The sequence below is a fragment of the Octodon degus genome, unplaced genomic scaffold (genome assembly GCF_000260255.1).
Source record: "Octodon degus isolate 3935 unplaced genomic scaffold, OctDeg1.0 scaffold00012, whole genome shotgun sequence".
Taxonomy (NCBI): domain Eukaryota; kingdom Metazoa; phylum Chordata; class Mammalia; order Rodentia; family Octodontidae; genus Octodon; species Octodon degus.
Genome location: NW_004524588.1, coordinates 22,844,529 through 22,858,937, shown reverse-complemented (window position 1 = coordinate 22,858,937; position 14,409 = coordinate 22,844,529). Strand labels below are relative to the sequence as shown.

The following is a 14,409-nucleotide window of genomic DNA, read 5'->3' as shown; positions in this document are numbered from 1 at the left end:
CGTCTCCTTGGCGTCTCCTTGGCGTCTCCTTGGCGCCTCCTTGCTGTGGGGGGACGGTCACAGTCCCACGCCCCGCAGCCGCGTAAGCTGAGGACAGGCAGGCGCGCACACAGAATGCCTGCAGTTCTCTTCCGCAAAGGGATGTGCTCGCTGCCGTGCTCACGAGGGAAGACTGCCTCCTGTGAAAGGAGCCCCGCAGCCACCGGCGGAGGCCTCCAAACGTCCTATTTTTCAACCAAATTAAAATCTCTCCTGCAAAGGACAGTCCCAAGTGACAGGACAGCTGACACAAAGGGCCCCTGAAGGAAAGGAGACTTCTTGCTGGCCACTGGACTGACACAGAGCCTAGATTCACGGGGAAATTCTAGCTTACACAGAGCAGTTGCTGAGGACGAAGGATCTTCCTGACTCAGGGACAATGGGACAGCAATGTAAGGACAAATATTTGCCAAGCTAATAAGAAATGTAAACCTAGAGGACAGATTTAGAGCCCCTTCCCCAAGCTCAACATTGCAGACACCTGCAGCTAAGCAGGGTCTCCACACAGCTGTTAAAGCTCTACTCATCAGAGGGAGGTACAGAAACGCAGAGTCCCCAACTGGATGCAGGAATCAAAGGCGCAAGCAGCCCATGGGTTGTTGCTGTGCCCCAAAAGATACTTCTGGATCGAGTGTGGCACTGTGGTGACAGTGGGCTAGCTCTTCAGCACCGCTCTGTGTGGCAGTCACAGGGCTCTGATTTGTCTTTCCATAAGGCAATCTGAGACAGGACCGATCCATTAAGACAGATTACCTCTGTGGCCCTCAGAAAGCTTACGGCAGAAAGATTACTGATAATCAGGGAAAGGGAGACTTTACACAACTAATAGGAATATCAAAAGGGAACATCACACCCCAGCCTTGATGTCCCGGCACTGAGGATGGTAAGGCAGAAGGACAGCAAGTGGGAAGTCAGGCGGGGCTACGTGCCGGAGCCCCATGAGTTCAACAAGTGTCTGGACTGTAGGACAAGACCCCGCTTAAAAAAGGAGGAAGAGGAAGAGATTTTCTTTTTAATTCTTTGTCATCTATTTTACTTTAACAAGCCAAAAGAGTTTCTACAAATACTTGTTCCAATAGGTTATGGGAATTTAGAATCAATCTCTGAGGATTAAAATTCAGGGATTAGGAATTATTTCTTTTATATTAAGTCCAGCATCAGATTAATAAAATCAGAAAATTCTTCACTTACAAGTTTTCCAGATTTTGAAAATAAGTGAAAAGATGTAGAGAGAAAGTGGATTTGGCCCCATACATAGAACCTCTCATTTGTTAAAATACTGTATATAAAATAAAATTTTTGTAAATCAGAAATGAGCATCATAAGATAAAATAAGCATTTGACATTAATCCATTTTCTAAGAAACCACATCTCAGCCCACTGGTGCCTACAGCAGAATACCGGAGACTAGGTAATTCACAGAGAAAATTAATTTATTCTCTCACAGAGCTGGAGGCTGAGAAGCCTGAGATCAGAGCTCAGGAGGATCAAAGTTGGAGAGGCTGTGGTAAAACGGAACCCTTCTCCACTGCTGGTGGGCATGTAGACTGGTGCAACCGTTATGGAAATCAGTGTGGAGACTCCTTAAAAAACTAGGACTGGAAATCTCATTCAAGCCAGCTATCCCCCTACTAGGAATTTTTCCAGAGGAACTGAAAGCGTCACATCATAGTGATATATGTGTGCCTATTTTTATAGCAGCACAATTTGTGATAGCCAAATCTTGGAAACAACCAAAATGCCTATCACCTGAGGAATGGATGAAAAAGATGTGGTATTTTTATACAATGGAGTATTACTCAGCACAGTTCTTATAAAGAATGATAAACTCGAAGCCTTTATACTGAAGTGGATGCCACTTGAAGATACACTCATAAGTGAAATAAACCAGACCCACATGTGTAAATATCGTATAGTCTCCCTAATGTAAGAACTCAAAAGAAGAAATAAAAATAGAAAGTTAGTAGTCAGACTTCTTGCTGCTTTATTTTTGAAGCTGTTCATGTCACACCAGCCTTGCCCCCGGGGCAAACTGAGCCAGCCACCAAGACCGGTTGTAGTGGTGCCAACTTATAATCCCAGCGCTGGGGAGGCTGAGGCAGGAGGATCCCTAGGAGTCTGAGCTGTGTGGTGAGACCCTGCAACAAATACAAGGAAGGAAGAAAAAAAGGAAGGAAGGAAGGAAGGAAGGAAGGAAGGAAGGAAGGAAGGAAGGAAGGAAGGAAGGAAGAAAAGAAAAGAAAAGATATCCTGGACTTCTTGGAATTTTGCATAGGAAAATTTTAGAGCCAGAAAGTAGCTCAGCAGTTTCAGTGCCTATCTGCGAGCACAAGGTCCTGAATTCAATCTCTGCTATTAATTTTTAAAAAGTCCAGATTTAATAGCAAATGCTTCAAAATACCAGTTTCTACTAATAAGTAAAAGGAATAGAAGCATAAAAAATGAGAAAATGTTGAAAAAGAGTTGTCTCCTGTGGAAAACCCTTATTATAATAAATACTACAAATCACTCCCATTCACAACAACTTGCCTCTTGATAAATTGAATCAAATTGGATGATTTATTTAGTATATTTATTACTATTTTGGATCAATTAACAGATGGTGCCTTATTTTATTTACACTTCCCAGTGTGGGATGAATTGCAAGGTTATCACTACATCACTTGGGGTGGTTGGGAAGGTGAAAGGAAAACTTCCAGTGCAAGTTTTCCCAACGTGATGTATTTTCCCCTGAAACATTTTAAGTGAAGAACATTTATTTTGATAACTCCATTAGATGGGGTTCACCATACAGATTTTTATGCTGATATGAAAAGACAAATAAGTACTGAGTGGCCAGAGGCTGTGCTTTGCCTTGTGCAAATGTCCGTGTCCCTAAAGAGAAGCTTTTCCCTTTCAGAAAAGACACGAGCAATTAGGAAGAATTCAGGACAAGAGCTTCTGGCGCTAAGCAGGAGAACATAACGTTGCATTTGATAGTCTGTGCCTAGAAACTCCCCTTTCCTAGATAGTTGGTGCCTTGCTCTGGAACCCTCCTTTCCCAGCTCTAATTTTCTACTTGTTTACAGAGCTAGGGAGAGGAGAGAGAAATCAGCCCCAGGTTTGCTTATCATATGACCTGCAGGAACAGACAGGAAGATTTCTTTTGCTCATTGAACTTCAATGTAGCTGGGGCCTTCCCAACTCCTGAGAGGCATGCAAATTTGTTCAGATGCTGTGGTTTACACCACTGAGAATTGTGAAACTCAAAGCACTTCCCCACGGCCTCCAGGGTTTGTAAGTCAACAGCTGTTCTGATTCTGATTTTCTGCATTTTGCAGCTCTTCTTTCATCTTACACTCCAAACATGGGACACCACTTCCTTCTCTGTTTCTATAACTTAACATATAGAATGGCCTAATTCAGGTAATGAGTGCATGAGATTCATTATTATACAATGCACATTTACTTACATTTGACGTTTTTCCTAATTTTAATGAAACATGTGACTTGCTCATATGATGCCAAGTATGTATATGAAGGAAATTATATGAAAATGTTGGGGAGCTGGGGAAGGTAGGGAGCAGGTTACCAAAACACATCTGAACTGTGCCTGTCAGAAGTCCCATTCTTAGAAAGTCCTTCAGCCCCACCTCCGCCAGTAGCTAGTGGCTGCTTGGTGGCACTGGAGTTTCTCAATTTTTATTCATCTAATTCTGATTTGTCTCAACCCACCCTTTTGACCCTGGGGCTTTAGAGTACTCGTCCTCTGTTACGAAGAGTAGTTGTCCCATCAACCATTCTCAGAATGCTTAGCTGGGAAATCAGCTTTCACTTTAATAGGATCTATTTTTCTCAGGGACACTTGTGGTACCTCAGGCAAAAATTTATTCTGCTATACTTTTAGTATGTCCTTCTTAATATTTTGTTACTGTAAGACGTACAGAACAGACATTTCCAGATCATGCCTTTGAGAATCACACTACCAATTAAATTTTTGCTTAGGATCATCTTTCTTAATAACCCAAAGCTCTTGTTTTTTTAAATAAAATTTGAGAACATCCTTGACATTATATTAGACTATTTTCTTCATGCATAAAGACAGCTGTCATTGTGACTGCCACTCCAGAAATGTCCAGATTCTCAAAGGACTCCCTGGCCTCCTCGCTGTCAGTAACTGAGCTGACATGTCTTGATAACCCTTGAATTTTCTTATGCTTCTCCTCCTCTTTCTTTCTTCTAAGTCAGGATTTTAAACTGCACCAAGATTCCCTAAAGCACTGAAGACTAACCATTAATTCTGTGTAACTTTTCGCTGGGTGTGTTTACTCTGACATAGTGCTGCAGCTACGAAAACTTAACTGTAAAAATTACATTTAATCTCAAACTCCTTGTGTGACCATTCACTGATTTTTTGCCACCATTACCTTCAGGCCTAACTCTCAGTTGATCTGCAAATTTTCTTCAGCTCTGGATTTCATAGCAATATTCGCTATGCATTACTGGCTGCATTTTTCTTTGTCATAAAATTGTAATTTATTGAAACATAATAAAGGTGTCCTCTAAAACAGTTACTCCCCTGCCAATCCTCCCCAATTTCCATACCCTCCCATTTCCATAAATTTGATTTCTAGTTACTTCCTGGAGATAATCAAATTCTAATTCATTACCCTGCCACTGTCAACATCGGAACCATAAATCCCTGTGTAGTGGTCGTGTTTAAGCCTAAGGATGCTGAGTCCTCCAGGAGCGTTCCTGGCTCCCACATCCAAGTGCTCACCGTATGCGCAGCCATGACGCCAAAGGCGCTTCCCGCTGCGGAGCACAGCGCGCTGCACTTCCCTGCTGATCTCTGATACTGCTGCTCAGTGTTATGAGGGCAAGATTACGTTTGCGGGGCTGGTGAGATGGCTCAGAGGTCTAAAGCACCTACTTAGAACAAGCTTAGCAAAGCACAGGGACCGCGGTTCAATCCCCCAGCACCACAAGCCAGCCAGGCCCGCCCCCTGGTGGGCTGAGCTGGCCACACACACACACACATAAATAAAATTTAAAAAAAAAAAAAAAAGATCACGTTTGCTACTGGCTCTAGCACACGGCCCCGTGCCTCGCCCACGTGAGATGCCCGACGCGCATTTCGTTACACTCCGAACCACTTGCACTGAGGCCTCAGAGCGCGTCTCAAAAGGAATTTCGGGAGCTGTAATTACACAGCCTGGTATAAGTCACTTGCCTCTAACACCTCCGAAGTAAATTTAAATGCATGGAAGATGAAGAGAGGCATGTTATTGAAACACAGAAGGGAGAACCAAGTACAGACAAATCTTAATATATGAAAGTATTGCTATTCTAAGGTTTATTTTCTTGTTTGTGAGGTAGTTCAAAGCTCAAAACACATTTTCCACAAGGAAAAGTATATATACATTTTTATCTTGCTTCCTTACTCTTTTATGATGCAGCTGAAATGTTGCTTTGTTGCCAGGGAACAATGATAATGACAGAGGAGCAGTTTTCCCTTGTGATGCTTCCATGGACCAGGCCCTGGCCTACGTGTTTTGCACGCACCTTCTCATCTTGTTCTCTGAGCAAAACCATGAAGTCGGTGGTGTTCTTTCCAGTGTATAGAAAGGAAATCCAGGTTGACGAGGGCTAGTAGTTTGCCCAAGTGTCCCCAGGCAGGATTGTGTAGGAGACTAGTTTAGACTTACTTTACTTCTTTTCGTAGGAAATTATTTTGAATTCAAATTCGTATGACTACGAAACCACCGCTATTTCCATTATTCAAAGCAATCATATTACAATACTAATGATTACGCAAATGCATAAAAACAGTAAAATGAATGAAATGCACTTAGCATGGCCTAATTGCTCTTATTTATCTATTATAACCTATTGGATTTATATTGGGCTATTACTGGAGAGGCAAAGCAGAGGAGTAACAGTGAAAGAACTCTCAAGCGCTCGCGAAAACGCTAAGCTGCTAATGAGGTTGCCACCTTCGTAGTCACACGGTGCGTACAAATGGCCTTAGTTTTCTCCTGTGTCAACTCAGGATAACACTGTATCCTTATTTGCAATTTTCTCCTGCATATGTGTCCTCACACGTGTCTGTCCTATCAGAGTACCACAGTCAGAAGGCAAGAAGTCTTAACTTTACCATTCATGGTGTCCACGTACCAGCTTACCAAAAAGCAAACCACTACCAGAATAAAAATAAAACTTCTGAACCCTTTCAAATAGTACAGATTATTTATCTGCTGAAGAAATTTTCGGTTGACTCATCAATAATTTGAAGAGAACTTCCAAACCTCCCTCGGGATGCTGCTGATTCCTTTCAATGACGCAGCCTGAGTGATCATCGCCCGTTTCCTCACTCCCTCCTTCGCAAGCCTCGCTTCTCGCTGTCCCCTCCTGCTACCCCGCATTCCATGGTTTCTTACCAGTTAGGTACATTTTCCAATCTCCTCTTGTCTTTCCAGAATTCTTCTCTAATTGGTAAACTATAATCATCCTTATATATTTAACTCGGGTACCATCTTCTCTGGAAAATATCCCTACTGTCTCACAGAATCATGGCCTGATGCGCACTCACACTGCGGGACCTCCTGCGTGCAGCCCTTCCTTGCTTTGCTTCCATACATAAGCAGTAAGCTCTTTGTCCTTGACTCGGAGTGTGACACATGCTGTACAGTGTAGTCAGTAAACACTTGCAATTCTCAAGAGGCTCCCAGAAATTTACACTTCTGTTATGGTCACAGGTCTTCTACAGGCAAGAAGGTCGCAGTGACAGCCAAGTTATTGAAACGCTAAAACCTCAAGCAGTAGTGCCACTCCCAGAAGCTGGAGTCTACATTATTGAAATCCGAGCATACAGTGAAGGAGGGGATGGAACAGCCAGCTCCCAAATCAGGGTTCCATCATACTCAGGTAAGTCTTAACGGAATAGGCTGAATTTGACAGCCACCTATGAAAGGTTATGTAAAGCTCATGAACACTGGACGATGGATTGTACAGTCCTCTGATTTTTGAGGCATGAATAGAGAAAAATATAAGAGGAAAACTCTGTCTTTTCAGTAATCCAGACTAAAAGACCTAAGAATTTTTCTCACTGGTTAGTTTTTCAGTTTTTATTTTTATTAGTACACATTTACAGTATACAGGACTACCATCAGTCCCACAAAATCTTTTTTTTTTAAATAGCCTTTCTTTTTTTATTTTTTTTAACATTTATTTATTGCGTGTGTGTGTGTGTGTGTGTGTGTGTGTGTGCGCGCGCGCGTGTGTGGCCAGCTCAGCCCACCAGGGGGCACGGCTGGCTGGCATGTGGTGCTGGGGGATTGAACCGTGGTCCCTGTGCTTTGCCAAGCTTGTTCCAAGTAGGTGCTTTAGACCACTGAGCCATCTCTCCAGCCCCACAAAATCTTAATATGCTCTGCGCTTCCTTTTTAACAGAATAGTTTCAAGAGAAAGAATAGTAATAATGTGTTTCTACATTGATTAATTCACAACTAAACTTTTCATATGAGGCTGCTGAATTTTCAAGAGCAACTTCGAAGACCGAAGATTTTTTTCTGAAAACTGAAAAACTCCGCTTTCCTCTTTCCTCAGAAGTGTCAAATTTCTAGTAACAATGGAAGGAGCATTTACTGAGCCCCCATCATGCTCCTGGACTGACACTATGTGTGTTCCGTATATTATTTTATCCTTCTAGCAATCTTTGAATTAGGTGGGAATTTCATTCTCTGACCCTACAAGGTCCCTTTTCAACACTAATGCAATCAGATTTTATAACATTATATAAATAAGGCCAGTTCCAAACTTGCTAGTACTTACACAGTTCTGAAATCTCTCACTAATATTTTTAATTGACTTGTAAGTTCCATGAAAAAAATTGACAAGTTTCATGTTTTAGTTAACAACATTTTTACCAGAGTAACCCCTTTCCTGAGTTTCAATGAAGTAAAATCTTATAGTATTACCTACTTTAGACCCATAAAAATCTGAGAATGATTAGCTTCATTCTTACCATATTTTAAAAATAAATGCCAAAGAAATAGAATGACTTGCCCAAGTGAAATAGGTAAGTAGTTTTACAGCTGGAGCAGAAATTAATCCAATATTGTTATTTTGTTTGATTTATTGTGGGTGGTTGGTTGGTTTTGTTTATTTGCTATTCTTTCATGTTTTAGCACTGTGGATTTTATATAGAACAGTAGCTACAGACTTTATTAGCATTCTGGAAGAGAGATTTCTTCTATATGAATGTTGATTTAGAAATAACACAGCCACTTTAAAATACAGTACACACAAAGAATAGTTTTATATTTTTTTTATTTATTTAGCATGAATAGACACTCCAGCAAGAACTTGTCATCATGTTGTTTTTATAGTTCATATGTGGCCATGCACTTTATGTTAGACTTATTTTGTATAAGATGAAATACACTTAACACTCTCCAATATGTTGAGTAATAAGATTTATTATTTCACCAGTTATACAAATTCTTAAAGAAAGGAACATTTGCCACTTGGGCACATGTGTTGTCTAAAAAAAAAAAAAAAAATAGCTCTTTAGCTTTTACACACACATCTAGAGAATAAATTTAGACTCTAACTTTGTAAAACATAAATCAACTTCAGGATCCTATTACACTAAATCTAACCAGGAAGCATAACTTGGCAGAAGATGCCAGAAAGTGAACAGTAAAGTTTATCTGTATTCTTAAGTTTAGAACCAAAGCCAATCACTGTTTCCAGAGGTAAAGCATGAGCCTCAGGATCTGCTATTCTATAGCTTCAAGTACTTCAAGCAAATTCTAAAATCTTTTTAAGTAGCAGTTTTTCATGTGTAATAAAAGGATAAGAATATTATTTAACATATAGGTATGTCTGAGAGTCAGATAATATGTTTAAAAGGCTTAAGATATTGTTTGGCACATAGCAAGTATTCATTGCATGCTGATTAAGATACTACTTCAGAAAACTTTGGGCCTTAAGAGCCACTTCTGAAGTTAGTATCGAAGAATTGTTCATCATTTGTGACCAAGAAGAGCTCTCAAAAGATCGGCTCAGATTTGCTGCTTTAGGCAAATTAAGCGCATATGTTTGGGTCTCAAGAAATAACTTCTAGGGGCCAGAGAGATGGCTCAGTGGAATAAGCACTTGCCTGGCAAGCGCAGGGGCCTGAGTTCAAACCCCAGTTCAAAAAAAAAAAAAAAAAAAAAAACCTTCTCCAATGTTTAAGAATAAATGGTGAAAGACCACGCTTCTTCACTGCAGTGAGAATCTGCAATTTAAGCCTCCTCAACTATAATAATCAAAGACCCCTAAATAAAGAAAATACTCGTTGCTAAATGTGTAAGTTAGCTAACGTAAGTACACTGTGAATTCATGTTGCATCACACTTAACCATTAAGTGTTTTACTTGATCTTCTAAAGTATGCACTACAAAAATTATTGCATTTCTTCAGACCTGGAAGTTGGGATAGTTTCTGTCAGTGCACCATTATAAAAACTACACTGAATCTCTTGGCTAGGTGCGTTTGTTGACATGAATTGCGGCTTTCAGCACAGTATTTCATTTCTGCTCTGTCCTGCTTGTAACTTGGGGAATCTCAGACAACATTTTGCTTCCCAAGTGTGAGAAACACTCCAGTAAAGCAGGACAGACGCCACGCCGTTCCCCTAGTCACTAGGAACACGTCCTTTCCTGAACGGCTGTCTCACGGGTGCCTCTGGCCTCCCGCAGGCGGGAAGATCACGAGCGCTCAGCCGGCCCTGCGCTCCCTCTCCTCGTCGTCGTCCGTGCTGCTGCTCCTGGCCCTGCTGACCCCTTCAGCCTCCTGGTGAAGCTGCTCGCTTGCTCTGCTCTGCTTTGCTTTAGCTTAAAAACAGCAGTGAATCGAATGTAGTGTGCGTGGAGGCCAGGACCCAGGACGAGCTGGAGGACTCTGGGGCCACACAGGGCGCGCGCAGGCGGCGGCTGGGGCGGCGCTCCTTGGCCATCAGGTTTCTCTTTGTTTTTGTAAATGGAGAGGACAGGTCTTGGCCCACTGGAAATATGCAGATGGTATGTAATGAATTTTTGTAAGCAAAGATGATTTCTGTCAAATGTATTCTTAATTTTATATAGGTGAATTTGATTTTATATCTGATGACTGAGAGTGTGCCATCTATTTATTAAGGAAGTGGTCTCGACCAGATCTATTTCAAAAACAGATACAATATTGAGGATGGAAAGTTTTCTTAAACCTCTGAATCCAGCGTTTTTCTTTTTCCCTTCACCTGACTATGACAATTGCCAAACCTGCAGGAGATACGGAAAATACTTTGGCTATGAGATCCATTATAGGATACATACCAAAAAATTCTCAAAAGTTATTATGCAGTTACATAGTAAAATAGCAAGATTTGTCAATAAGTTATTCTATATTCACCTCTAGAGCAAATTATTAGGGTAGAGAATAAACCATTTTTATTAGCTAAATAGTGAATCCAAATGAACAGTTTGCATTCCACACCATGTTCTATAGCAGCAAATACGGTAAATGCTTATTTTTAATATCAAGGTAGCTTAAAGTCACAAGATTATATAATCACTAGAGACTGCAATGACACTTTGCCACAGCTGCTGATTTAAAAATGCAATGAATAAGGAACAGAGATTTTCCAATTCTCTACCTACTCACCTAATATCAAAGAGATGAATCAAGTCCAAGGCGATCTTAATTGAAAATAATTTTAAGCACAGTAAAATTGTGTTATACAAATAACTATATACACACATATATATAGTCCATAGAGTCAAATGATTCAAAGAAAGCAAATAAACTTTGATTTTAGACAATTTCATATACCATATACCACATATAAATTCTTGTCAACTACTAAAATAAAAAGGATTTGTTGGATAAGTTGATTTTAAAACTTAATCTTTGGAAATATGGCACCAATACCATAAGGGCTTAGCCAGGATGGCCCACCGTGCTCGGCTTACTTTCATTCTGTGGCTTAGGAGGTGATCCCTAGTTGCTCCTCTGAAGCCTCAGCTTGAATCTAAATGACTCTAAGTAGTCAGTGGGAAGCCGAATGAAATGTTCCCACCTGATGACATCCCACAGAAGTTCTAGGAAATCTAAGGGTGTCCGAAAGTAGACATCACATCCACGGAGATGAATGAAAACTTTGTCAAACCAACTTCATGTACCAGAAAAGAGCCTGATGAAGCTAGTTTCATAGGTGAAGCAAACATGGTGCCAAAGCACGTTTCTCACCTTTTGTTTTTTCCTTTATATAATCCACACCCAGTCACTCAATTTGCATCCATAATGACAGACAAACTGAAACAAAATGGAGTTCAAATCGCTGACTCTAGAACTTAATCTTGGTAGAATCAGAGGACAAATGGAAGATCTTATTTTGAACACTCAACAGTTTAGCTACAGTGTAACTACATAAAAGAATGACTTATTTGGCTTGGAGAAAATTATAACCAAGACAATCCAAAGCAACAATAAGTGATTCGTAAGATTAAGTGATTCAATAGATTATTATAATCTATGCTACAGATGGCGACTATTTAAGCCTTGAATAATAACAACCAAGTGGCCTTTCTTGAATGTCTCCTTCATTGAAGAAGAGGCTGGGCCTTGCCATTACAGGGGTGTTGTTTAGTGAACATAGTATGAGCCTCCCAAGAAGGATTCAACAGCTCATAAAAACAGACTGTCCATCCAAAAAGTGCGGGAAGATATTCAAAACTGGAGGCGATGTTTTCTATTTAATGAATTAAGCCATCTCTTCATGTTTCATGATGTCCTAAGTGAAATTTCAGGAAAGACTTTAAGAATAAAGTCATTACTAATACTGTTATAAAAAAAAGCCCAGTTAAATATAGTGATGTCAATACATGAAAAATCCAAATTAAACAATATTTCTAAACAGCTGATGGATGGTACACATCAGATGGAATATTTATGTATACAATGTCTGATGTTTTATTCTTAACAGGAATCAGAGCTATGGGATATTTCTACTCAACATGCACAAAATACGTATTTTACATCATAAATCTATTTAAAGACAGCTTACAATGTTCATGTACTTATGTATTACATATTTGTTACTTTGTAGGCGCAAATAGCATTCCTTATCCCAGTCCATTATTTTTCAGCTATGATACTACGTGATTTTTTTTCTTGGTTGGGGCAGTAACCACACAGTCTTAAATCACTAAAGGGACTGTACTTTTTTAAATAATATCAATTGAACTATGAAGAAAATTACACTCCTTATAAACAAATTTCTTGAAAGCAAATGTTTTGTATATCCAGCTGAAGGTACTGTGGATTCTATGTCAAACTGTTAAATATATTGTATACAATCTGTATATATATATACTATATATAATGGTCCACAACCTGTGGAAGGCGCAGTCAGATAATAGTTCTGTGTACTGTTCTTGTAACATTAGATCTTTTTAATAAATAATTCTGTTTTTATTGACTTTTATCTTTTCTCCTGTCAAGTCCATTTGTGACTTAATTTCAAGAAGAGAATGCTCATGATTACGGTAATGTTTTCAAAAATATCTTTTTATTAGGACCTGAAAGATCGTAATGATTTTGGGTTCAAAACATCTCCATAAACATCCACTTGTAGCTGTAACTGGAAAATCAGAAGCTATGCAAAAGAAGAGTACAGATGTGATAAATTCAGATTTAATACAATTAAGACACGCCATAGTGTGGGCATCACACCGCCAACACTGGAGTTCCTGCACAACTGTCTCCTTGGGCAGCCCGAGATGGTCCTGTTGCGTGACCCCAACTCTTGATTTTGTTTTTTTCAGAAAACTTAACTTTGTTTAATCAGTTTGCAGAAAATCTATTAAATACACCCCTTATTTTAGTTAGGACCAGTTAAAACCAATCTATCCCAGATATAGTTCTTGTAGAGTTATTCATTCTTTTGTACCCTTTACAACCAGTGATATTATAATTACTTGGTTAGAACTGTTTTTCTCCACTGTCCAGACTCTGGGATCATACAGGGGATACTAGGTTATTTTTATTGTTGGATTCATCTCACCAGCTCCTAGTATAGTAATTAGCACATATCAAGTGAATAATAAATTGGATTTAATTTAGTGCTAACATTTCCTGTACAATAGTCTTCTCAAACCTAAGTGATCATTTAAAAATTAGCCAAAAATCAACTTGTCCAAATTCTGATTCAGGAAGTCAGATACTAGGGAACCTTTACTTTAAAAATCTTTACAGGGGTCGAGGACAGAGCTCAGTGGCATGAACCCTGTCTGGCAAGTGTGAGGTCCTGAGTTAGGTTCCTGGTTCCCTTCTCCCCACAAATAGAGAAAACAGTGAAAATCTTCTTGAACAAAATCTGATAAAACTCTACTAAAGAAAATTTGGAAATAGCTAGTATAACTTTGGTATGAATTTACTCATTGTCCTAACCATTCTATACCCAAGGCTCTATCCCTAAGATAGACTAGCAATAATGTAAGGTATTAAATGGATAGACAAGCTGCAAAAGAGTGGATATATGCCTTTTGTGTAAGAAGGAGAACACACACGTATTTGGTAATATTTTCAAGAAGAAATAATGGAAAAACCAACTAAAATTTAGTAAAAATGATTACTTCCTGAAGAGAGGAAAGAATGTGAGAATAAATACACCAGCCAGCTATTTCTCCACATCTTTGCTTCATAGACTTTGCTTTGGACCCATATCAAGGATTTATTATTAATTTAATAAATCAAATAATCAAAAGCAACAAAATTAAGCCATCTCTAGAAACTGAGAATGATAGAAAAATGAACCCAAACACATATCAACCCAGTGGCTTGTGAATTCTGGTTTTTCTTTAGAGAAAATGATGAGAAGAGAGAGAAGCATTTCAAGTAAGTATTGTGACCATAAATCACAACTGAGACGTTGGGTCCAGCGATAACTCAGATGGAAAGGCACAAGAAGTCTTCCTGTAAGTAGAGCAATTAGAAATGTATTTTAACTAGCCAAATATAAAAACGTAAGTGTTGAAATATTGAGTATATTTTAAGAGATAAGAGATGCATGTATTTTAAGTAAACCTCTAACCTTTGATTAGAAATGTCAGTTTCAATTTATAACTTATTTAACCTCTTTCTTTAAAATAACTTAGTTTTGTTCACTAAAAAGATCTAGAAGAATAAGGAATATTTCTAATGCAAAAATAATGCAAGCCATGTATAAATAATGCACCCACTATGGTCTCCAACTCCCTGTCCATGAGAAAAAATCGACTTTCTTGGCGAGACAATAAGGCTGTCGGTAGGCAGCACATGAGACGACTCCGGGACTACTTCTTCTATTTAGGAACATTATTGTGGG

The 14,409-nt window shown here is 39.3% G+C and overlaps 1 protein-coding gene across 1 annotated transcript in view; it reads left to right on the top strand.

The window, feature by feature from the left end:
- The window catches only part of Cntn5 (contactin 5), a 499,129-nt gene extending 488,756 nt beyond the window's left edge, over positions 1 to 10,373 (top strand). The window contains exons 21-22 of the mRNA XM_004626235.1: positions 6,777 to 6,945; positions 9,767 to 10,373. Of these exons, the coding sequence (XP_004626292.1) occupies positions 6,777 to 6,945; positions 9,767 to 9,867 (270 nt within the window). The 3' untranslated portion in view covers positions 9,868 to 10,373. The remainder of the gene's footprint in view (positions 1 to 6,776; positions 6,946 to 9,766) is intronic.
- Positions 10,374 to 14,409: the final 4,036 nt, after the last annotated feature.